General features: G+C 36.1%; 2 protein-coding genes across 2 annotated transcripts; one reads left to right on the top strand and one right to left on the bottom strand.

The window, feature by feature from the left end:
* Positions 1–9090: 9090 nt before the first annotated feature.
* Positions 9091–15283, bottom strand: LOC117393237 (adenylate kinase 7-like). Its single transcript, XM_055232457.1, has 17 exons — positions 15071–15283; positions 14795–14938; positions 14563–14677; positions 14390–14484; positions 14204–14314; positions 13426–13509; positions 13258–13346; positions 13102–13192; positions 12951–13028; positions 12573–12719; positions 12364–12492; positions 12088–12298; positions 11780–11845; positions 11508–11705; positions 10540–10757; positions 9559–9717; positions 9091–9424 (listed from the first exon to the last, which is right to left on the bottom strand). The coding sequence occupies exons 1-17, from the start codon at positions 15146–15148 to the stop codon at positions 9377–9379; spliced, it is 2061 nt and encodes a 686-aa protein (XP_055088432.1). The 5' UTR covers positions 15149–15283; the 3' UTR covers positions 9091–9376.
* Positions 15284–16499: 1216 nt separating this feature from the next.
* LOC117392882 (interleukin-31 receptor subunit alpha-like) lies at positions 16500–23370 on the top strand. The gene is made up of 16 exons (XM_033991048.2): positions 16500–16554; positions 17232–17516; positions 17829–17961; positions 18035–18213; positions 18298–18419; positions 18643–18660; positions 18737–18896; positions 19668–19744; positions 20138–20366; positions 20444–20608; positions 21843–21944; positions 22030–22173; positions 22248–22388; positions 22476–22554; positions 22642–22717; positions 22987–23370. The coding sequence occupies exons 1-16, from the start codon at positions 16500–16502 to the stop codon at positions 23362–23364; spliced, it is 2343 nt and encodes a 780-aa protein (XP_033846939.2). The 3' UTR covers positions 23365–23370.
* Positions 23371–23471: the final 101 nt, after the last annotated feature.

Below are 23471 nucleotides of genomic sequence, written 5' to 3'. Positions count from 1 at the left end.
ACAGACAGATAGATAGATAGATAGATAGAGAGAGAGAGAGAGAGAAAGAGAGAGAGCGATAGATAGAGAGATAGATAGATAGAGAGAGAGAAAGAGAGAGATAGAAAGAGAGAAAGAGAAAGAGAGATAGAAAGAGAGATGGATAGAGAGATAGATAGATAGATAGATAGATAGATAGATAGATAGATAGATAGAGAGAGAGAGAGATGATAGATAGATAGATAGATAGATAGAGACAGATAGACATAGAGATAGACAGAAAGAAACATAGATAGATAGATAGATAGATAGATAGATAGATAGATAGATAGATAGAGATTGATAGAGATAGACAGATAGATAGATAGATAGATAGATAGATAGAGACAGACAGACAGAGACAGACAGACAGAGACAGACAGACAGAGACAGACAGACAGAGACAGACAGACAGACAGAGACAGACAGAGACAGACAGACAGACAGAGACAGACAGACAGACAGACAGACAGACAGACAGACAGACAGACAGACAGACAGACAGACAGATAGATAGACAGATAGACAGATAGATAGATAGATAGATAGATAGATAGATAGATAGATAGATAGATAGATAGATAGATAGATAGATAGATAGATAGATAGATAGATAGATAGATAGATAGATAGATAGATAGATAGATAGATAGATAGATAGATAGATAGATAGATAGATAGAGATAGACACACACACACACACACACACACACACACACACACACACACACATACACACGCTTTTGAAGCTCCAGATTACAGACATCTGGTATCGGGCAAGAATAAGCCACAAAACTGGATAATTGAAATCCTAAAGAAACATGAATGTTCAAATCATTTCATATTGTCAGCATAAATTTCACTTATACATTTATTCACAGATTGAAGAGTAACCAAAACTTTTCCCTCAAACAATTACTCAAGAAGTACAAGTGCTGTCACCAAACTACTCTAGAGTCTCAGAAGTACAAATCCTTCACAAAGTACTCCACTGAAAGCACCATACATGTGTAACTCTATGATTTTAGAAGTACTTCATCCTAAATCATAAGCTCACAGCATCATGTCTGCTCTTTAGTGAGGACAGTAGATTTGTGAGTGGCGCCTTCTTGCCTTTGAAAGAACTGGAAATATTCACAAAGCCCTGGATGTGATTAGCGTGTGGGAGATGTTTTTATCTGCGATGGATCATAAAAGCATGTTTGCCCCTGAGCTTGCCCAGAATGCTTCTTTGATTCTCCCAAGTCAAATCATTTGTAGATGTGACTCTGTACAGAAAACACCAGTGAATCACAGTGTTTTATACCAAAGTACATACCTCACCTTTTTGTTTTTGTGGAGGAAATCTGACCTAAATTCTTTGGAGATGATTATATTTTGAAACTATACAAACCAACTGGAGCAAATATAGGCCAATCAGTTCTATTTCTAAGATGTATTTTATTTTATTAATTTCAAAAATATATGAAAAGCATGATGTAACTTTTCTAGTGAAGGGTCCACCTGTCTCCATGGAGATGTTATTGCTTTGCCTGAAATTTTCCACAGTATGACATTAAACATTAAACCAAGCAGAGTTACAGGTCAGATCTGTGGAGAGATGACCCTGCGCACATTAAGAAACATGTTTTATATTTTATTTTGAGTAATAAAACACCAGTAACTGAATAAATGTGAGATGGATGTTTAATGCCATACTGGGGAACATTCACGACAAAGTAATAACATCTACATGGAGACCCCTACCAGAAAAGTTACATAGTACGTCTTTAAAATATGTCAAAAAGGTATGAATTTGTTTGTGTTAGTTATAGTCTCACCATTTATATGTTTGTTTAATAATAATAAATTACACTGGTCAACACTAAATTTATTGTCCAAGATTTTTTTTGCTGATTTAGGATAATATTGATGTGCTGAATCCAAAAATCACATTGGTTTTGCTCAGTCAGGTCAATGTTCTGAACTAAGCTACATATTTGTTTTTGGACGATTTTGTTTACATGTATGAGTATTTTCACGTCATATGATGCAAAATTCTGTTTCTCGCTATAAACAAATTCTGAAGATTTTGCATGTGCCAACTTATGACTAATTGTTTGTTTTTTTTTACTTTTTTGAAGTGAATGAAATGGCTTTGACTAGAAGATCTTGCAAAAATAAGCCTGACATATTCTGCTACATCTGCGGTGAATACACCAATGTTCCTAACAGGAATCAAGTCACAAGTTTCATGAAGCGTGCTTACCATGCTTATTTTGGTATTAAACTTGGTGACCAAGATGAAGCTTGGGCGCCACACATGGTATGCAAGTCATGCACCGAGTATCTGCGTCAGTGGACTAAAGGCAAGAAGAGTTGTCTGAAGTTTGGAATTCCCATGGTTTGGAGGGAGCCGACATCAATAGCTACTTCTGTACTATTTGTGTGACTGGGATCAACAGAAAGAACCGAAGCAGCCTCAAGTATCCTGATCTTGAATCAGCACGTCGTCCTGTAGCTCACTGTGATGAAATTCCAGAAATTCCTGTCTTTGGAGAAGTTCCTGACATCAGTGACAAAGATTCCTCCAGTGTGGTTTTAATGATGATGCTCCACATCCTTTTTCCCAAAAGGAGCTAAATGTTCAGGTTTCCTGAGAATCTGGGATCACTGAGTGATGAGCAGGTGGAGAGATTCCATCAGGACATAAAAGAGATGGAGACCAGGTATCAGGGACGCTGGGATGCAGTCATGATGGCTGATTACTGTTGGACTCTGAAGAGAGACATCCCTGCTGCTGAGCATTCAAGGGGTTCATAGAAACAGAAGTTCATGTCCTGAATTTTGCACAATGATAACGTAACGTTCCGATTTACATGTACTTACCTTTATCAATTAACATAACGTAACATTTAATTAATACATTCTGTTAGAAAACTATTTTTTATCTCCTAAAACATTTTTTGGATGAGAAATATTAAAGAAAATCAACTGATAATGTCACAAAATTGTAATCAATTTAGTCAGAAGATCGGATTTTTCAAAATCAAATTAGCATCAAAACCTGACCTAACTGAGAAAAATGGATATCATTTTTGGATTCAGCGGGGGAAAATGGTCCTAATTCAGTTGAAAAAACACACTTTCAAAAATGTTTGGTTTTTTTTGTAACCCAGTGTAATTAATCAATGTATGTTTGTTAAATTGTCTTATTATAATTTTTTTTGTTAATTTTTATATTTTTGTTTTCACTTTTTATTAATTTTTTCTCCTGTAATTTCTTTTTTTTACCATTATAAGAATATTTGAAGTTGAAAAAATGTATTATTACAAACTATAAAAATATTATTAAAGGAGTACTTTGGAGTAAAAAACTTATAAAAACCCTATTTATGCTGTACTGTATTCCCATATTGTTTTGCCAAACCCTTTGTACATTTATTACAGTCTGGCAGTGTCCACAGTGAGTAATAAGAGACATGTATTTGACACCATTCTGACAATATAATTGCGTGTCTGTGGTCTTTGGGGACTCAAACATCACCAAACGCGCTTTGTGTGGCTCTCGTCTCTTTCCTTTTGTCTTGTCTCATCACTGTAATTATTTTGAAGGAAAACATCTCATTTGGTTTGACATTGCCAGGGTCGTTTTGTGTCGTCTGAATTTTATTATGTAAAAGTGGTAAGTGTTAGCTGAGCATACAAACACTGGAATGGTGAGCGATGCCAGATGTAAGGGTGAAGGGTGCCAGATACTGTGTAGATTTTGAAGTGCCAGGTCCTTAATCACATGGTACTGGTACAAATGGTTTTGCCTGGAATGTTTGATAGTATGACATTAAACGTATCTATCTTGATATGTATTGCTCAGAAATACGATGATAAACATACATTCTTGCTATGTGCTGGGTCACCGCTCCACAGATCTGACCTATAACTGAAACTCTGCTCTGACTTGAGGAACTTGTCTTATAATGCTAGAAAAAGTCCCTGTTAAAATAAACCAATAAAATAAACCAATAAACTAAAACAATAAACTAAAACAATAAACTAAAACGTTAACAGAGGTGGGTAGCTACAAATTGGAGAAAGAGCAACTTTACTTCAAACTAGTATTACTCAAGAAGAAGTACAAAGTAGTAGTCCAAGAAATGACTCAAATAAAAAATAAAAAAAAGTATTTGAGAGTAACTTAAAGAGTAACTGTTAGGACATAGCATTTCATTTATCATTTGAAGTTATTGTAATTTGAAGGACAAAATCTTAAATATTGCACAAAATGAACAGACACAAAAATGAGAAAAACAACATCATATCTGAAGGAGCGGTGCAAGAAACACAAATATTTAAAAAAAAGAAAAAGATTTCATATTGTCAACATAAAGCTTTTGTCACTTGCAGATTTACTCACAGTGGGAAGAGGATCCACAACTTTCACTCAAGTAAGAGTACTGTTACTTCAATAAAAAATAAAACTCAAGTAGGAGTAAAAGTATGCTGCTTGAAAAGTACTCTGACTCTTACTCTTACTCAAGTAAATGTAACTTAGTACTACCACCTAATGCCATAATTTAGAACAGTACAGGCAAAGCAGTAACAGTAACATCTCTATGTAGTAAGTGTGTGACTAATGATCTAAAAGTGAAAATGATATAATGATATACTAAATTATATACTTTTCTAAACAACCTGACTGCATATAGAGTATAGATTTAACAATATAGTTCCAAGTAACATATTAAGTAAATTTAGGGACTTAATATCATGTATTTAATTTTGTTTTAATTTGGTTTTGACATATTTTGTGGCTGTAGCTTCAGACTGGCTGAATTCCTCTTCATCATATGTAACTGAACATTATGCTACAAATGTTGAACTTTGGCGTCCTGATGCCACCGTATGCTGATGTATGAGGCATGGTGGTAAAAAGGGGTAACCTATGGGTGCTCTGTGGGTGAGCGATTAACATGCACGATGAACCATGAAGCACTGATAAACGCACTCCCAGTCCATGTCAGGTCAGTGTGCCAAGGAAAACAAACACAAAGGGCAAATGTGGCCACAACATGGACCTATAAGAGTATGTTTGACTTGTGTACATGCTAACACTGCTAATAATGCAATTTAATAGTTAGATTAGATTATTAGATTAGATTATTGCATTCCTGTAGAGAAATAATAAAATATGTTAACTATAGGTTATATTTATTGTTCATGCGTATATTAGACTATAGAATGCATCACCCCGGGGTCTTAGAATGTTGAAAAATTAGGGCCGTTGCCATAGTGACTGACAATTTAAATCAAAACATTATATCTTTTCAATGGGGAAAAAGTCCTCCAAATGTTGCATATAACAGGAAGTTTACTTAAAACATTGAATCTTTTGTAGCCAACATATTAGTAATAGGTAGGAAATCTAAACGAGCAGAACATGTAAACTCTACACAGACAGTCTGGGAGTAGCAGGAGTAGCAGTTAACTTGAAAACTACCAGTTCATGACATCACAAGGTGCAGAGCATTTTGAACTCAGGAGAAGTAGACAGACTAATAATAAAAGTTTACTCAAGCTTGTGTGAATGAAAAAAAAGACAACTCCACCTATGTTCTTGAGGAAGTAACAACATTAAAGCTCAGTTTTGTGAGTGAGTTTTGTGTAATATCGGACCTCTTTGACAGCAAAAATTAGGTGCAGGGCTTTTAATATAACTTTTGGTACTAATTTATAATAACACCTTAATTACTTATTTAATACTAAAACTACTGGATTGATATCTCTAAGTTCTAACCCTTTATTAAGTGTAAATCATGAGTAATTAGTAATGTGTATAGCATTAGGGAGTTGGGTATAAAAATCAGTTTACATTTACACAAAAAATGAGAACCATCCAATTTCTGTATGTGTGATTTGCGTAACTTTAGCTTTTAATTCGTCCACACTCTAAAGCAGACACACTATGACACAGGTTCGAGCTTATGTAACTAACCATTTAAAGTGTTACGAGTCTATATGTTTTCAAATAGTCATTAAACCCTAGTGGTGTGTATGTGTGTGGTCCTCCAGCAGATGTGAGCTGACCACTGGGAGCAGGGGCGTGCAAGGGTTAGAGGCTATTTACTTTATGTGGGAGAGAGAGAGACCACTACAAGGGCGGAGCGGTTATTGAGACGGGGGAGATGTGGAAAATACGCTGGGCACAAAACGAATAGGACCACCAGACTGCTGCTTTGGAGAGGTGATTTCCAAAATGGACTAAACTGAGACTGATTTAAACAAAGTTGTGGTGGTGTTTTTAAGTGTTTGACTTTAGTTTTTTGACATCACTGGTTTGCGTGTTATCCCTATGCCTGGGTGGGACAGGGAGCTGGGTGGGTGGGTAGGTGGTCGTACATCCATCAAAAAAACAAAACAAAACTCATTAAAATACCTCGCAGTTAGGTACTCCTGACCCAGATCCTGGTACAACATCAAGAGAAGGGTCCCATGGGTGCTGCGCTGTGGTCGCCCCCTGCTCCTGACAGAAGGATGGGTCAATGCAGAGAAGAAATTTCTCACATAGCAGCATAATTATTACTTTATACTGCATTTGTGTTTTAAAAAGGAGACACGGATCAAGTCAAGTTTAGGAAGTTTTAAATCTAAATCTTACAAACAGCAGCCAACAATGCATGGGACAGACAGAAGATAGTATATGATGTACCATTGTGAGATATGGATGACAATTGATACCGTTGAGGGAGTTAAACTAACTAGAGGCACTGCTCTGTTTGAAGCAGTTACTCAAATTAAGCCTGGTGTCCACTGCTCAATTTCATTTTGTCTTGTTGGATGCCACACCACACCATGGGAAGAATTTCAATCGTACAACAGCACACATGCACACAGAGCCAAAATCAAGCTCCATGTGGTAAAGTCTCCACAATTTTACTGGTTAGCTGAGGCCAGAACAACATGCTAGCAGTGTTTATGTGTAAAAGTTATAAAATAAAGGGGAATCAGGGACAGATGGTCCTGTTCACAGACCTCTTCTGCTGTGTTTACTGTTGGCCACAAAGATTGATCGCAGACACAGCGATCAAGACTCCAAAATATCAGACGGGCTCGATATGAGTCGCAGCTCGTCTGAAGTTGTACAACAGTTTGAAGTTTAATCTTTGTCCCTGTCTAACTTTGAGACTCACGATTTTTAGCTACGAATCAAGATTTTCCCCACGATCAGAAACCTTTTGTCAGACACCTGGTTTTAGACTTAGATCTGAGCTTTGTTTTAACACAATCTGACCAAAATCGTCCAAGTCAAAACCCTGCAGTGTCTCCCAGAGAGAAGCATTACTTTAAAGTATACATGTTTTTGAATAGTAAAAGCTGTCCAAACGGTTTGACGGCTATATTTCCACCATAAATGTACTTGAGATGGTTAGAGCCTCCGCCTCTCACCACACAGTAAAACATTTCCCTTGTGCTTGTTCAGGTGAAGGCCTTCCATTCTTCACATTATTTCTGGCAGCTGGCATTAAAGGAGACATGTTTTATTAGAGGTTTTCCACAGTACAGCTGCCATCTTGCTCCACCTGACTTTGACCTGTGCTCTTACCGGTACTGAAAAAGTTTTTTCCTAATAGTGTAAATGTTTATTGACTTACCTGAATGGGAGAAGTAATGTATTTTCTGCAGCTTTATGTATAAAAATTTACATGACTGGGTGTTTCTGGCTTTCATGAACATGATGAAAAACATGATGTAATATAAGCTGTGGCAAAAGTTATATGCTTCATAGAAAACTAGTTGTCTGTGTTATGTTATGGTGTTATATTTAAAACAAAGGCTCCAACAGTTTTAAGGCAGATAAAAAAGAGGTAAGGTGCACTTTATTCTACACTTAGGGAAATATGTCCGCCATTTGACTCATCCTTCGGGCAACCTGGCAGGAACAGTACGTGACACAGTGCCACTCCTGGGCACCCATCTCCAAATCTTGAGCTAGTCTTGGTCAGGACTACACCTTAACTGCAGGATTTTACCTTTTGGGCATGCTTAGAGTTTTTGGGGGAAACCAGAGCAACAGTTTTAAAGACATACAATGTTTTAAATATATGTAAGGCATCCATGGGTTTCTGAATTATAATAAATTAGGACCATTGCCATAGCGATTACCAACAAAGCCCATTATTATTATTGTGTAATTTCACCTATTTTCTCCAACATTTCATTTTCAATTATATTATATCTTAAAATAATCTCACACCCCCCTTGTTTTAGCACATTGTAGGCTGCATAGCTACACCCTTGGTCCATAGTGGTTAGCATAGTGTACTAGCCTGGCTGTAAATCTGTTTTCTAATTTGGTGGACTTATTCGTGTTAAAGTATTAATCCGCTAAGGTGCATTTCTGTTCCCATCATGCCTTGTAGCAGGTGAGAGTTAGTGATGTCATCGGCATGTGTACCATCTGGGATCAGTGACTCACGTTTCCAGTCAGGACTAACTGCTATTTACAACACATCCGCAGCATGTTCTGTGGACTGCCAAACTCACACAGTTACCTAAAGTAGAACTGCCTGCACTGGTCCACTTCACGCTAACACTGGTGTTTATGGACCTCTCTTTAAAGGGAGTGGGCCGGGCTGTCGACAGAGTTATAACAAACAGATATTTACCAAATGTATTGCCAAACTGTATTATGGTAGGCCTGTCACTATAATTAATATATGGACTTATCGTTCAATATAAGATGGAACAATATTTTTTGGGGTCAATATTTATCATGTGTACATTAGTTTGGACTGCAGTTTTGGCTGTTTTTTGGCTTTATGATAAGATTTAAGCTGTAAAAGTTTGACCTAATAATTTCTATGACTTATTACATAAATTAGTTGCAAATTACAGTTTATCATCAATATTTACGTCAGCAACTTCAAAATTCATTATAGTGACACACATATATTATGATGTTGCCAAGTAAAATGAAATGACATAATAATCAAAATAAGAACTTTTTCAGGTTTTATTTATACTGCATGTTCTCATTAGTAAATCTCAACAATGTTAATATATATAACTGACAACTAATCAGTCCCAGATGAGTTTAGTTGATCAAGACTTTACTGGCAAACAGAGACAAAATCCTGCTTTTGGAATGTATGGGATATAATATTGTATTTTACATGGTAGCACAAAACACTGCACTGAAGTAGAAGTAGACTTGTCCACCAAATCCATCTCACATGGAGTTTACCCCCTCTTGTGGCTTAAAGGGACATAGCTTTTTCATGTTATATTGCATAGTGTTAAATCAAGTATTAAAAATAGTACCAGTACTTCCTTTCTGTGGAGCTGTTAATAATAAATAATGGAAATAAAAAAAAAACAAAAACTAATCCTTTTGTGAGTTCTCAGTGCTGTTCCTTAGGAGATATTCAGCCTGTAAAGAGAGTCTGTATTAAGTTTGATCTGACAGAGCTTTAATAATAATAATAATAATAATAATAATAATAATAATAATAATAATAATAATAATAATAATAATAATAATAATAAGTGTTGTAAGATAGATACCAGGAAGTCGACAGGGTCCTCGGGACGGACCTTGGAGCACTCGAGCATAGCCTCAGACAGAGAGGGCATTACATACATCATCAGGTACAGCCTCAGAGGCAGGGACTGAGCACTCTGCCGCTCCTGCTCCTGTCGCTCCAGCTCTGACAGGTTCTTCTTCTGAATAAACGATAAATTAAAAGATTATTTTTCATTAGTGTACACCTCGGGCCATGTCGAGCTGCATTTCTGTTTACAATTATTAACCCATTTATAGAAATAAATATAAAAAATGGCTAAAAACTAATTAATTGTGACACAACATCATGTAATTACAGTTTCATATGTAAATGTAAAACTTCCCCAATTTATTAGCTTCAAATGAAACCCAAGATGAGCTCTGTGTCTCCTGCTATAACAGAAATATCATCACCATAAGCCCAAACCGACATATTGAATTCCTGGTCATTTGGCCATAGAGCACATAAAGGCCATACCATGGGAATGTTACAGATTTCAAGATAAAAATTCAACTTAACCTTTATGGAGATATGAGATATGTTCAGTAGCCTACTTTATTATAGCTCATTATTTATTGAAAAATAATCTTGTAATACTTGTACTTAAATGTATTTTTTGTTTAATTTTTATGTTGTTTATTTCTGTTTCAGGTTTAACACTGTTGTCTGAAGTACAGTGGGTGAATATTTCTCTGTACAACTCCATGTCTTACACAGGGGTCTTCAAATTTTCTATAAAAACCTTGATAAGGACAGAATGATAGCAGCTAGCATCCTTATTTCAAATGCACTGAACATGTCTGAGGTGGATACCACTAGACTTGGGCCAATTATGTTTTTATTCACAAAAAACAGGATGGCCTCTTGAACAAATGTATCAGCACCTTTAATTTAACATTTCATTATTCATTTTCTTATTGAAGGCAAACGCGTGTGTCTGGACTGCTATAAAAATGCCAGGCCACACAGCCCCTGTTCTTACCCACTCCTGATAGTGAGCTGCCATCTCTGCCAGGGTGGCTTGGTTCCTGCGTTTCCTCTCTGTAACCTCATTGGCCAGTCTCTGCCTCTTCTCCTCCTCCATCTTGAGCCTTTGGGCTTCCAGCTCCTCTGGACTCGGGCCGTAGTTTTTAGGCTCTCCCACCATCCCAATGATCCTCTTCAAAGCAGCTGTGTACTCCAGATCATCGGAATTTATACCTAGAAAAGCAATAAACAAGAAGAGTAAGAAAAAAGATCATATCAATGATCAATGATCATAGCAAATGGATTAGAATATTTAAGATAGAAATCTATCCAAGGCCTATATCATACTAAATACGGTGTAAAAATCCAAAAGATTTGGACTTCACACAGCAATATTCTCAAACTTAAACACAATAATTTAGTAAAATATCATTAGCTAAAGGAGCAGTATGTAACAGATAAAAAGGTATTACAGTAACAACTGAACCTTGGTTGCCAGTGCCTTAACCTGCAAATTGAGGATGCATACAAGGTCTCATTATATGGACAGGCCACAAGGGAGCGCTCTTTAGTTTAAATCAACTGGATCTGAGCACTGAAACTGGCAACCCAAATGGTCTTGCCCCAGGCTCAATCTGCCCTCTGATTGGATAATCATCTTGAGAACTAAAACATCAAATTACAACATAAATAACTTGTCCAATATTTTTGTAATTAAGAATAAATCAGCATTACAGCTGTTATCAGTTACTTCCTATCTGGGGACACAATCATGTTTATAGGATTTAAAATCAAAATCTTACATACAGTTCATTTAAGACATATTTGTGTTCCAGCTATTATTTAGCCCTTGCAGTTATCTGAATTTCTCTCCCTGCTCCCTCATTCATTTCCCACTGTACTCCAAACATACCAATAATGCCACAAGGCCAGATGTATTTCGGTCACAGCCTCATTTACACAATACTAGAATTGAGTACAGACCAATTTCTTCAGGGTAAATCTCCAGCTCTTCAAAGTAGTCCAGTAGTGTTTCATCAGCAGCACAGCGGTTTCTGTGCCCCTTCAGCCTAGAGAGGAAGGCCTCCTGTGTGTAGTGCATCTTCTCTGCTACGCTCTCTGGAAGGGCCTGTACTCTTTCTATCAGGAACTCATCAGACGCATTCAGGACAAATATGTTGTCTGCAAAATAGATGGAAAGACAGTGGTTAAGAAAGTCTGAAATGGACATATTGAGCTTCTTCTAAAAGTATTACCTGGTGTGATCTTCTTGTTGTAAACTGGTTCAATGGATATGGACTCCTGAGTTTCTGGATTTGCATCTAAACAATATATAGACCATCACAATGTATGTCTACTTTATTACATATAAAAAATAAAAAAAATACTTTGCAGGAGGGAAAAGAGGTTGCACTTTTAAATGTTCTTAATTGTTAACACTATCAGTTACTCTCAACCATAATGTTATAGCAACTTTCATCATGTCTTTATTTTACCATGCCGAAGGCCTCCATACAAAATAATACATGTATATTAAGAGATGTTATTACTGTACAATACTCACCAGAGAATAGAGCCTGTGCCTGTTCATACGTGTGGGGGAAACCATCCAGAACAAAGCCTTGGTTTGAACATGGCTTTGAATTAAGTTTTTCCTTGACAATTTCAAGTAATTTCTCATCAGCTGAGAGACCTCCATCTTCCTCAAAACTTCTTAGGATTTCCCTCAGCTCTTCTTGTTTAGCATCTGCAGCATCATCACTCTCTGGCTCCCCCTGTAGCAAGAAAAAAGTACTTCAACAAATGAACTTTATTGTTCTGACATTGTATAGCAACTAACCAGTTCCCTTAGCTTTTCTTCAATGACGTCTTCAATTTTTATGTGGTTCAGTTGGTAATAAACACATAGCTGCTTAGCAATTGTTGTCTTGCCCACTGCAGGAGGCCCAAACAAGAAGATTTTAAGTGGCTGTTGAAATAAAGAAATTGATACCAGGATGAACAAATAACCTGATCTAACTGTTATAAAATGTTTGAATTAAAACTTACAAGGAGATTTCTGGTCACTTTGTATTCTTCCACAATGTTGTCTATGTTTTCCACCATCCCATTTTCAGAGGTCCATTGGGTGTTTAACTCTTTTATCAGAGAAGCATCCAGAGAGAGGTTGATCTTCAGGTAATCCAGCTCTTTTGGCTAAATTACATCAAATCAGCATTGCTTAATTTCATAAAACAAATAAAAGTACACATTTACTACCTCTATTCTAGCCTTTCTACAGAACAGGGTTATCTCAGGTTTGTCACAGCTCCAGCCTTTCGTGTATATTCATTTATTTTTCATTTGTCAATTCATTTTTATGTTAGATGCCCTTCCTGATGGAACTTTTTCAAATTGCCTAGGCTTACAATGTTGAAAATGCCTTACCTGAAAAGCCTTCATAGATATTGCCTCTTGCTCTGTGAATTCTTTTACTTTTCCATGTCCAAGTGCAGTACTAATTGCCTGAAGAAAAAAAATAATTTACAAGTCACAACAATTTTCTATAAAAAAAAATGAATAGTGATGTATAACATACATTAACTATTTCCTCCAGTGTGTTTTTAGAGTCATCAACAGCGAGGATGTACTTTGCCTTTGGTTTGTTTTGTATTATGCTTTGTATCACTCTAACAAATAAGCATTGATTTTATTCACCACCATGATTAGACAGTATTCTCTGAAGTATTCTTACCCTCCAAGGTCATGTATGTGAATCATAGGTATATAGTTTGTTCCCGGGCCAAACATGGGGACCTCCGGACTTTGCATCAACCACGAAACCTGACAACAGAAACAGAAAATATATATAGGATACATATCTACACTATATATTACAATATTGCTTACATTTATATCTTACCTTGAAGAAGAAATGAAAGAGGTTTTCTCCTTTTCCATACTGAAGACCACTAGAAACCACATATGCTGGAAGCCTGGTCTTTTTCTGGAACAGACATATAATTAAAGCTTTTTTATGATTACTTATGATGGACGATTTGACAATGTGTAAATTTAAGTAAGACTAAAAACAAAATCAACATTATTATGTGGCAAAACAGAGTGCATGTTGGGTAAAGTGTCTTGCCCAAGGACACAACGACATTATTAATTTGTGGAAGCTGGAATCGCACCGCCAACCTGTGTGTCAGTGGATCAAACCGCTCTGCCAACGACGTTTATGTCGAGAGTGGGATTTGAACAGCCAAACTTCAGATTGGGGGAGACCTGAGGATTCAAGTGCCTCTGTCCTGGTTAGACAGGACTAAAGTGATTTTCAGCTTGAATCAAGAGTTAGTAAAAAAATAAATAAATAAATTAAAAAAAAAAAAAAAAAAAAAAAATATATATATATATATATATATATATATATATATATATATATATATATATATATATTTATATATTTTTATTTTTTTTTTTTTTTTTTTTTTTTAGTCAACAAAAATGCCTTGCCAATGTAGCTGAGTATATCCATTGCGGTGAAAAAGAAAATGTATTTTTAGTCATATTTTTACTCAAATTTATGTAATTTTACTTATAGTCTTCCAAGTACTGCCCAGTTTATCAACTTCATTTGAACTGTGACCATGGGTGGAGTTTAGGTGTTTAGTCCTACTTTCATAATGTGTAAAACATACAGTTCGACCAAGCTTCAACACAAGTTTCTCCAATTCATTGTGTGCTCTGAAAGCGGGATGTGGTCGTCTTCTTCTGAACTGCTCTTCTGATATTGGGACGTCTGGTTCATCCTAAAACAGAAAATGAACACATTCAGTAAGTTGCATTCTTTGTTAGGGGAATGTTTAGATCATAGAAGTATTTACAGGATTCTGTGGCTTAGTCATGGCCCATGTCATCACTGAAGAGATTAGGATGAACAATTTCCTGGACTTGAAATTCTCCATTTCTTCATGAAGAGCTGTTTGTAACAGTTTTTGAAGGTAGTACTTTTAGTTTGTGTTTAATTTAGAAATTGGAAAACAAAATATAGATTTACTTGTTAAGGCCCATGTAGCTTCATTAATCATTTGTTGTGTGGAATTTTCTGAAATATTGTACAGAATGACATCACATTTAAGAAGGTGGCCCAGGAGTTCCTCACGAGTTGGTGACTTTGGAACACATTTTAAGCATGTTTGTTAATGCAACCACAAATTCAAAATAAACACATTGATAATAATTATGACAAAATAAAATAAAAAATAAAAAAAATGCAAGATTTGACTTACCACATAGTATTCAGTCATGCCACTATTTCTTTGATTTTGAAGTGAGGATGACACTGTCCCCACAATTTGAAAAGCAGGTTCACCCCTGGGTGTAGCAGGTTCTTCTCCCTCCTCATCTTCCTCAATTAGGCATGAGGACAAAAACTGGGAATATAACAAAAGGTCAAATGCATCACATGTACCTAAAATATGAAACTCACAACAAACTAGAATCAAGTATTATTCAGAAGCGATGCTAATGCTAACTAGCTAAGATGTTTAGAGTTAGATTTTTACCTTGGCAATATTTTTTGAAGAAAAGACGTCAACATCATTCACAAATACTCGTTTAGTTTTTGGCTTCATGTCCACCATTTTAGATAATATTTTACGCTGTAACTTTCAATTATGTTTGTGTCCGCTGTCTGTAAATTAAGACATACAAACTGCAAAAAACGTCCAAAGTTTTCGTTGCTAGGGGCTCGCGCTGGTTGCTGCGGAAAAGGATACGTAGGCAACGTGCTTACGTCACCTTTTAAAAACATGAGCAAAGTATGCCAAGAGCAAGTCCACATTTAATGTATTATTACTGCAGTCTCTGTTGAATAAATATATATGACAACATTCTGAAGTTTTGTGGTTGTATTGCTCAGCTGGCTGTGATGGGGAGATGTGTGCAGACCCGCGTGTTTCTCTCTGTCCGGGCGCTCTTCCTATTATGATTATAATAACATATAAGCACATATGAGTTTATAAGCACTAAGACTATGAAGGGATTGTAATAAGCAAATATTTCAGTAACCTCGCTTTGATTTGACTCCAGTCCAAAGGGTGCGGAAAGTAACTGTAGTGGCTATCTGCGTATTTTGTTTATTCTAAGATGCGTTTATTATTTTTGTACATGTCAAATTAGTTAACTTATTTAGTTTTGGCATATTGCATATTTAATATATTTCTGGGTTGGTCCGTGGGACGCCTGAGAGATATGGGGGGTAGTACAGGTAGACCAGCGTGCACCTGGGTGGATGGACTGGATGTTTTTTACCAGTCAGCAGGAAAGGCAGCAAATAGGGCTCTGACCATGTAAGCTTGATTGTTTACCTGCTCACTTGAAATAAATCTATGGAATATCTGGACTTGGATATGAATTATTATTATTATTATTATTATTATTATTATTATTATTATTATTATTATTATTATTATATTATTATTATTATTATTATTATTATTATTATTAGTAGTAGTAGTAGTAGTAGTAGTAGTAGTAGTAGTATTATCATCATCGCTTATTTCGTTGACAAAATGGAATTGAAATGATAAAAAGTTAAGATTACTGTAGTGAGCTACAGTAATCTTAACTTTTTATAATTTCATTCCTGGTCTACCACACGTATTGTTTACAACTCCTGCATAAACTTAAGAACCAAACCTTTTGCGGAGAAAAGGCCTCCAGAGCATGGTTCCTCTCCCTTTCTATCTCTTGATTGATTTGCAGCTCGTTGACACGATGCCTGACTTCCTCTTTTCCGGTTGTTTCTAGTTGGGTAATCCCTCCCGTTTATTTCGAGCTTTTCTTCAGTTCCTGTTACAAGATATGGTCGAGATACTGAGACGAGCGTTAGAACAAAATGTCGTGCCTACGATGTGTGGTATTCCACTCCAGACAGGTCACACTGTGGATCACATGTGATGTGTCACTGGATTAGACACTTTGGATTCCACCATGTATTTATTCACTGTCAGTTTTATCATCGCTTTGCTCTGTACCAAATGCAGTGGTAAGTCTATTTATTATTACCTCTGGTGCCATTGTTGCTTTGACAGATTTTTACTACAGCCTTATTTGTTAAATCAGATTTGTGAGAGTGATTTTTGCCGTTTCAGCTTTCTTTTGTTCCTCTATCCATCCCTTTGTTTATTGTGCGTTTGCAGGACCAAAGTTCAATAGGCTTTTTACTTTAGAATCTAACTTTGATTAACTGTTGTGATAAAATTCAAGGTTACCTTTGTATTAACGTTCATTTTCTGATGGGTGGTCTGCCACTACTCATCTCCATGGAGATGAAGTTTAATACTTTCCCTTTAATGTTCCACAGAATGGCATTAAATGTATCTATCTCAATCGCAGACTGCATGATCTCATTGTAGAATGCATAAAAACACCCATAATATTGAATCAATGCAAAATAGATATGTTTAATGCCATACTGTAAAACATTCCAGGCACTGCAATAACTCTCTATGGAGACAAACTGGTGGTTGGCCCCTACCAAAGAAGTTGCATAGTGCATTTCATATTGTTAGGTTAAAATGTCAGGAATGCATATCTAAGTTGGTATTCAATAATGGCAACTTGAAGATAAATAACTAATGTTTCATAACATCTGTTTATTTTACAAAACAAAAAAGTACTAATTATTTATGCATGCATTTATTTTTTTGTTTGTTTGTTCAGGTCAGAATGGCAGGAGCTGTGGTGTTTTCCCCAAAGATCAGCACATTGAGGAGGGATCTAGCACTGAGATAACCTGTCGGAGCAGCTGCGTCTCTGGAACAGTTTTCTGGACCCTTAATAACAGACGCATGAATGACAGTCTATCCCGCAGGATCAACTCCACACACACAGTCCTCCTGCTGCCCCATTCAGAGCTCCAGGACCCCTCCCACTCTTCACCTACGGTCCAGTGCCACAGTGAAGAGAACCAGCAGATCCTAGGAGGGACCACCATCAAAATATACAGTAAGGACAGTTCATGGGTTTCAGCTTTTGGATATAAGCAACATAGTGAGATTTTTTTTTTCTTACTCAAATGATGCAATGTTTTGTTTTGAATTGTTAATCGCTACAGTAACGGTCTTATTTTTTTCATAATTCTGGACCTATGGATGGGTTGACCTTGTGACATCTTGTTGATTGTAGATTTGTTGACCTGATTTAGGGTTAATATCTCTGTAATTCCTGAGCCTATTCACACACAAAAATTCTCATAAAGAGCAGGTTTGCCCAAAATATGCTGATGATATAACTGTAGCGACGTGTTGTGTTTTCCAGCTAAACCTCAAAACTTGTCTTGCCTTTTCCATTCAAATTGGGAAATGAAAGAGAACTTACCAAGGCTGTTCACATGCAACTGGGATCATCATATTTATAACCCACTGAAAGCGATCACCTACTATGTAATATGGTCAGTGAATCTTTAAAAATATATATATTATCAATATCTAATTTGTCTTTCTAAGTGAAGGCTCTTTTTCCAGTGTGCGTTGTAATAGTGTCTTAAAGGAAATTTGCGTCTCTAATGTGACAACCTGCACTAGAAACTCACTGCATGTACCACAGATATCATTTGTACAAAGTAACACCATTTACGTAAAGGCCAAAACAGACGACTGGGAAGCTCGGTCCAACTTATATACCTTTACAGCGTCACAAATATGTAAGTAACATAGACATCATTATGAAGTTATTATTTTTATTATTAGTTTGTGTTTCATATTATGCTATCTTTCATATTTTACAGTCAAAATTCCTCCTCGTAATGTCAGTCTCACTGCACGTTTGGATCATATATTGGTGGAGTGGAACAGACTGCCTTACTTAGGGGTCAATGGTAAATGTCAAGTCAGATACAAGTACGCAAAGGTTGGTACCGTGTTATGCTTTTAATTTTTTACAGTCAGAGTAGATGTAATAACAAAAACATCTAAGTTATCTAAGTACTTTTTTATTTTCTAATTATAGTTTTTAGAAAATGTAAAGTATAACCATTATTGCTACATAGAAAAATCAAGTACACCAAGAAAAAAAGAAATAGTCAGATAATTTTTGCTTCTGTTTGTTACAATGGCTTTGCTGACAACTCAAGAATGAAGAAGTGATCCAGGTAAAGACTGTGTCCACTTTCTCTTTCTTTTTCTATAATTGGTTATTAATTCATCTTTGTGCTTGTATTATCCCAGGAGGTGTTGAATATGACTTTGACTCCTGATGAAAAAGGAACGCTGGCTATCGATGAAGTGGAGTCCTGTCGTATTTACAATGTTTCTGTTCGCTGTGCTTTGACCCAGGCTCCATGGAGCTACTGGAGCCCGGAGAGGCCAATCCTAACACAACTCAAAAGTGAGATGATTCCTGAGAACAGACTTATAGATCACACATGACTGTTGTTTCCCTTTGTCCTTTATGAAGTCTTATTTCATACATTATTATGGCTACTTAAGGGGCATTCATTCATTCACATGCTTAACACACAAACCCTGCATATTTAGCTTTTCTCTCAAACGGAAAACATTCTGTTCCACCTTATGATGTCACATGGTAATACAGGAAGTGCTCCACTGCGTTTTTAAACTTCATACACCATCACTAGAATCACCAATTCTATATCTACTGAACAAAAGGTAAAAGGTAGCTGCTTACTTGAAAACTACCACTTCATGACATCACAAGGTGGAACAGAGCATTTGGAGCTTTGGAGATGTAGACAGACTAATAATAAAGGTTTGCTCAAACATGTGTGAATGAAACAAAACACAACTCGACGTATTTTTAATAACCTTTGAACATGGCTTAGAGCTCACAAAAGTCAATTTTGCGTAATATAGGCCCTTTAATAAGTAGTTATATAGTATTATTAATTGTTACTGTTTACTGTCTTTATGTATAGAAAAGTCAAGATAAAAAATCAGTACAGATATATTTAAAGCAACCATAAGTAGTACACAGCTAATTTCCCACACATTTCCCATGTTCCAGTACATGTTATGCTAAAGAATAATTCATACAGGTCACATTATAACCAGGTCACATGTATTGATGTTTATGATGCTTATAAATGGTAAAAACTTATTTACTTCAATTGAACCACATACTATTTTGTACTTTTATTAGAGAGCGACGTCAAGCTGGATGTGTGGAGAAAAGTGTCAAGCCTGCGTGAAGGAAAACATGTTCATATCATGTGGAAGGTACATGTTTCCTAAAGTAAAATCATTTGCTTAGCACTAAAAGTACACTACGTAACTATTTAGAGGAGAATACACCACCTCCTTTTTACCATGGAGATGTTACTGCTTTACCTGGAATGTTCCCAGTAGGCATGAATTAGGTCTTTATTGCATTAATTGTAATATACTTTTTATTGCAAAAAAAAAAAAAAAAATCCCCTGATACACATACGTTCTTACTATGTGTGGGCTCGCCTCCTCACAGATCTGACTTCTAACTTGGCCTGATGGCGTCACCTGCTTGTTTCCGTGGAGATAAGTTTGATATCATAATTAGGGATTTTCTAGGAAAATCAGTAACATCACTTGCTGAGTTTTTACTCAGTTTTTACTTACTTGTTTTTGTCTTTACAGGGAATACCTTCAAATTGTCCTGGCACTTTGAGTTACAGCGTCAGCCATGCTCCCTACTATGAGCTCACTTCCAAAACAAATTACACCAGGACTTTATGCGCAAATAGCTCATGTGATATTACCGTCAACCAAGGAGGTTACAGAATGAATCTTACAGTTTTCTATAATGGAGACTTTCTGGCAGATGAGGTGTTCTATCTCACATCATCTGTTGAAAATGAGTCAGAGAGTAAGTTCCATTGATTTAGCTATCTGCACAATACTCTCTGCGAGTTCTTATTAGTGTTTTGTTTTTTTTTTTGGTAGAGCTCTTCCGTGTTAACAATATTGAAACCAAACATGAGGAAAATGGTCTTGTGGTTGCCTGGACAGCTCCCTCTCAGTCGGCCAGTGGTTATGTTATTGACTGGACTTACAATGGAAATGACTTTGACTGGAAGAGGACTACATCCACCCATACAACATTACATGGTGAGAATAACAAAACATATTTTATTATATCCCATTGTATCCCATTGGATTTCAGATAAGAAACTGTTCAAGCAACCTTATTTTCTCTACTAGATTATATACATGCAGACTTCAGCCTCTACTTTGACACCTTTAGGTTCACTATTTCATTTAAAACCCATCACTGTACACAAAAAGTAGGTTGTCTGTCAGAAGAGCACTGTATAAAATGTATTTATAAGGGACTATTTGATAGCCTGAATATCTCACTTGTTTGTTGAACTTTGATATGAGAATTTTTAATACAAGACCTCATGACTGTCTACATTTACAACCTGGCTACATCAGAACAGAAACGAGAAAAAAGCTTTATTAATTTATTTTACTTCCCAAAAATGGAATACATTTCAAGGACATCCAAAACTGGATACATTGCTGTCACTACTGCACTTTTGTTTTTACTGTTTTAAATTGATCTATGCAGTTATTTGTTTTGTTTGTTTTTGTTTGTATTGTTCTGTATTTGAACAGGACGTTCATGAAATAGAGTCTGGTACTCTCAGTGGTCTCCAGATTTATAAATAATGATAAATGAAATGAAGGAAATAGTGGGGAATCACACTCAATATTTTTATTGCCGTCTAGAAGCACGACATCACCACACTCTAATCTGAAAAGCACCAATAATATACATAACATTTATCACTTTATAGGTAGTAATAATACATTTTTGCTCTCTACAACATTGAGATACATACATTTTTAGCCACAGTTGTGTTGGAGTAGACTTACGGAAGCAAGGCAGCCTCTCCAACCACCATCATGGACTCACTCTCTCCATACATGCAAAGGCAAGTGTCTTGCCCAAGGACAGAATGATGGTTGTTGTTTGGATTGGAGTGTGCACTTTAAACAGTTGCAGCTGTCCTAAAGTAGTCCTAAAGAGGAGTAACAAGCATACTTTTTAAAGAGGTACTTCTAGTCTTTTATCTGAAGTATACTGTACTTGAAAATGCCTAATTCACAAAAACAGAAAACAACACACTTATATTTTCCATCGAAGTGTTTTTCCTTATAATGTTCCATGATTCCAGTTAATGCTTTTGCTGCTAAGAGAGAACCATTAGGCACAGCTTTTAACTCTATATTAACTGTAGCTAGTATCGCATACAAATCTATTGTATGATCAAAGCTCATTACAAATGGTGGTTGTAAAGCGCTCGGTTACATCCTAACAGCTTTCTGTGGTCAACAGGCCTTGTAGATAAGAAGCCGTACAACATTACAGTGACTCCGCTGTTTGGCAATAAGACAGGACCCTCCACACAGACCTTTGGAGTTTGTTCAAGTTTTACAAGTACACAGTCTTCTTTTTTACATCAATAAATTATGCACTAATACCTCACTAATATGACTTTATTGCCTGTCAAATGTACCTGTAGATCCTGGAAATGTGACTATTGTAAATCTGGAGGCATATGACAAAAGGGCTCATATAAGCTGGAGAGTGAAGTCACAGGAAAAATGCAATGATGCTGTGGTGAATTACACCATCTTCTATGGGACACTGAATGGACCACAATTGAGTAATTATTAAACAAAAATAACATGACAAAACAAAAAATCTGTTTTTTAAGAACAATATTTTTTTCTGTTCTAGATGTTACTGTAAAAAACACAGTGCAAGATTTAAATTTGAAGGACCTGAATCCAAACACACAATACAGTGCTCACGTTGTGGCCACAGCCTGTAGTGGGAAATCTAGAAGCAATGAACGACTTTTTAAGACAAAAATATTTGGTAAGTTTTTAATGTATGCCAAAGCTTTTTTTAATTACCATTATGGAAATTGTGTTTTTTATTAAATAAAATAAATGCAACCTCTAGACACTCAACTAATCACAGTTGTAAGCATCACCGGGATCATACTAGTCGTACTATTTATTGGATTATTCCGTGCTGTTCAGTAAGTTGCTTATTTTATATTATAGAGATTTGGATTTGTTTTAACTTGTTTTTAATATCCCTGTTTTTCTCGTTTGCTACATTGCAGGAAATTCATTGAGAGGCCTGTTCCAGACCCTAGCCTCAGCTCTTTGGCTCTGTGGGCACAAAGCACACATCAGAAGGTGAATTGCAATGTAACCAGCATATATATATATTTTAATATTATAGTAATTTCTTCCATCAACAAACTTGTTTAACAGAAAATTGAATCAATTATATGAAATGATGAATGGAAGATTCTGTGTGTAATAATTTATATTTATCATGAATGGTGTTTCTTTAAAGTGTAGCTTGTAATTTGTGAAATATTGGACAATAATGAAGGCTACTCTATCACCCATTTAAAAGAAAAAAATTGCCACTTGTTGAGTAAATGTATTTTATTTTTCAGACAATCATACCCTTTGAACCTTTCAACACTCCAACAAAAAGCCTCTGTGACCGTGTCTACATGGAAGAAATGCAACAAACTTCAACAACAGCTCCCTGTAAGTCTCCAGTTATGATTGAACAAAAAGAGCGAACTACAACATCTCTTCAGAACTATGAGAGGCCATTTTTATCTTCAAGAACTCCACAACAGTGCATCAGCAGAGATTCAGTGTCTCTTCTGACTGCAGAGAACAGCCAGTTCAACCCATACAGAAGTCAGACTGCAGACAACAGCCCTGCGCCACACACCAGTAAAAAAGTCAAATGGCTTGCTCTGAGGCAGCAAGAAAAGACACCTTCTTATGTGTCATTGGACATTTTTGATCGAGACCAATGAAAGTGGTAGGCCAAAACAAAACTAAACCTTTATGTAGCACTGTTCTGTATTAAGTAATGTATTGTATTGACTTGTGTTATACATACATACATATATATATATATATA

The sequence above is a fragment of the Periophthalmus magnuspinnatus genome, chromosome 24 (genome assembly GCF_009829125.3).
Source record: "Periophthalmus magnuspinnatus isolate fPerMag1 chromosome 24, fPerMag1.2.pri, whole genome shotgun sequence".
Classification (NCBI taxonomy): domain Eukaryota; kingdom Metazoa; phylum Chordata; class Actinopteri; order Gobiiformes; family Gobiidae; genus Periophthalmus; species Periophthalmus magnuspinnatus.
This window is presented reverse-complemented; position numbering and strand designations above follow the sequence as displayed.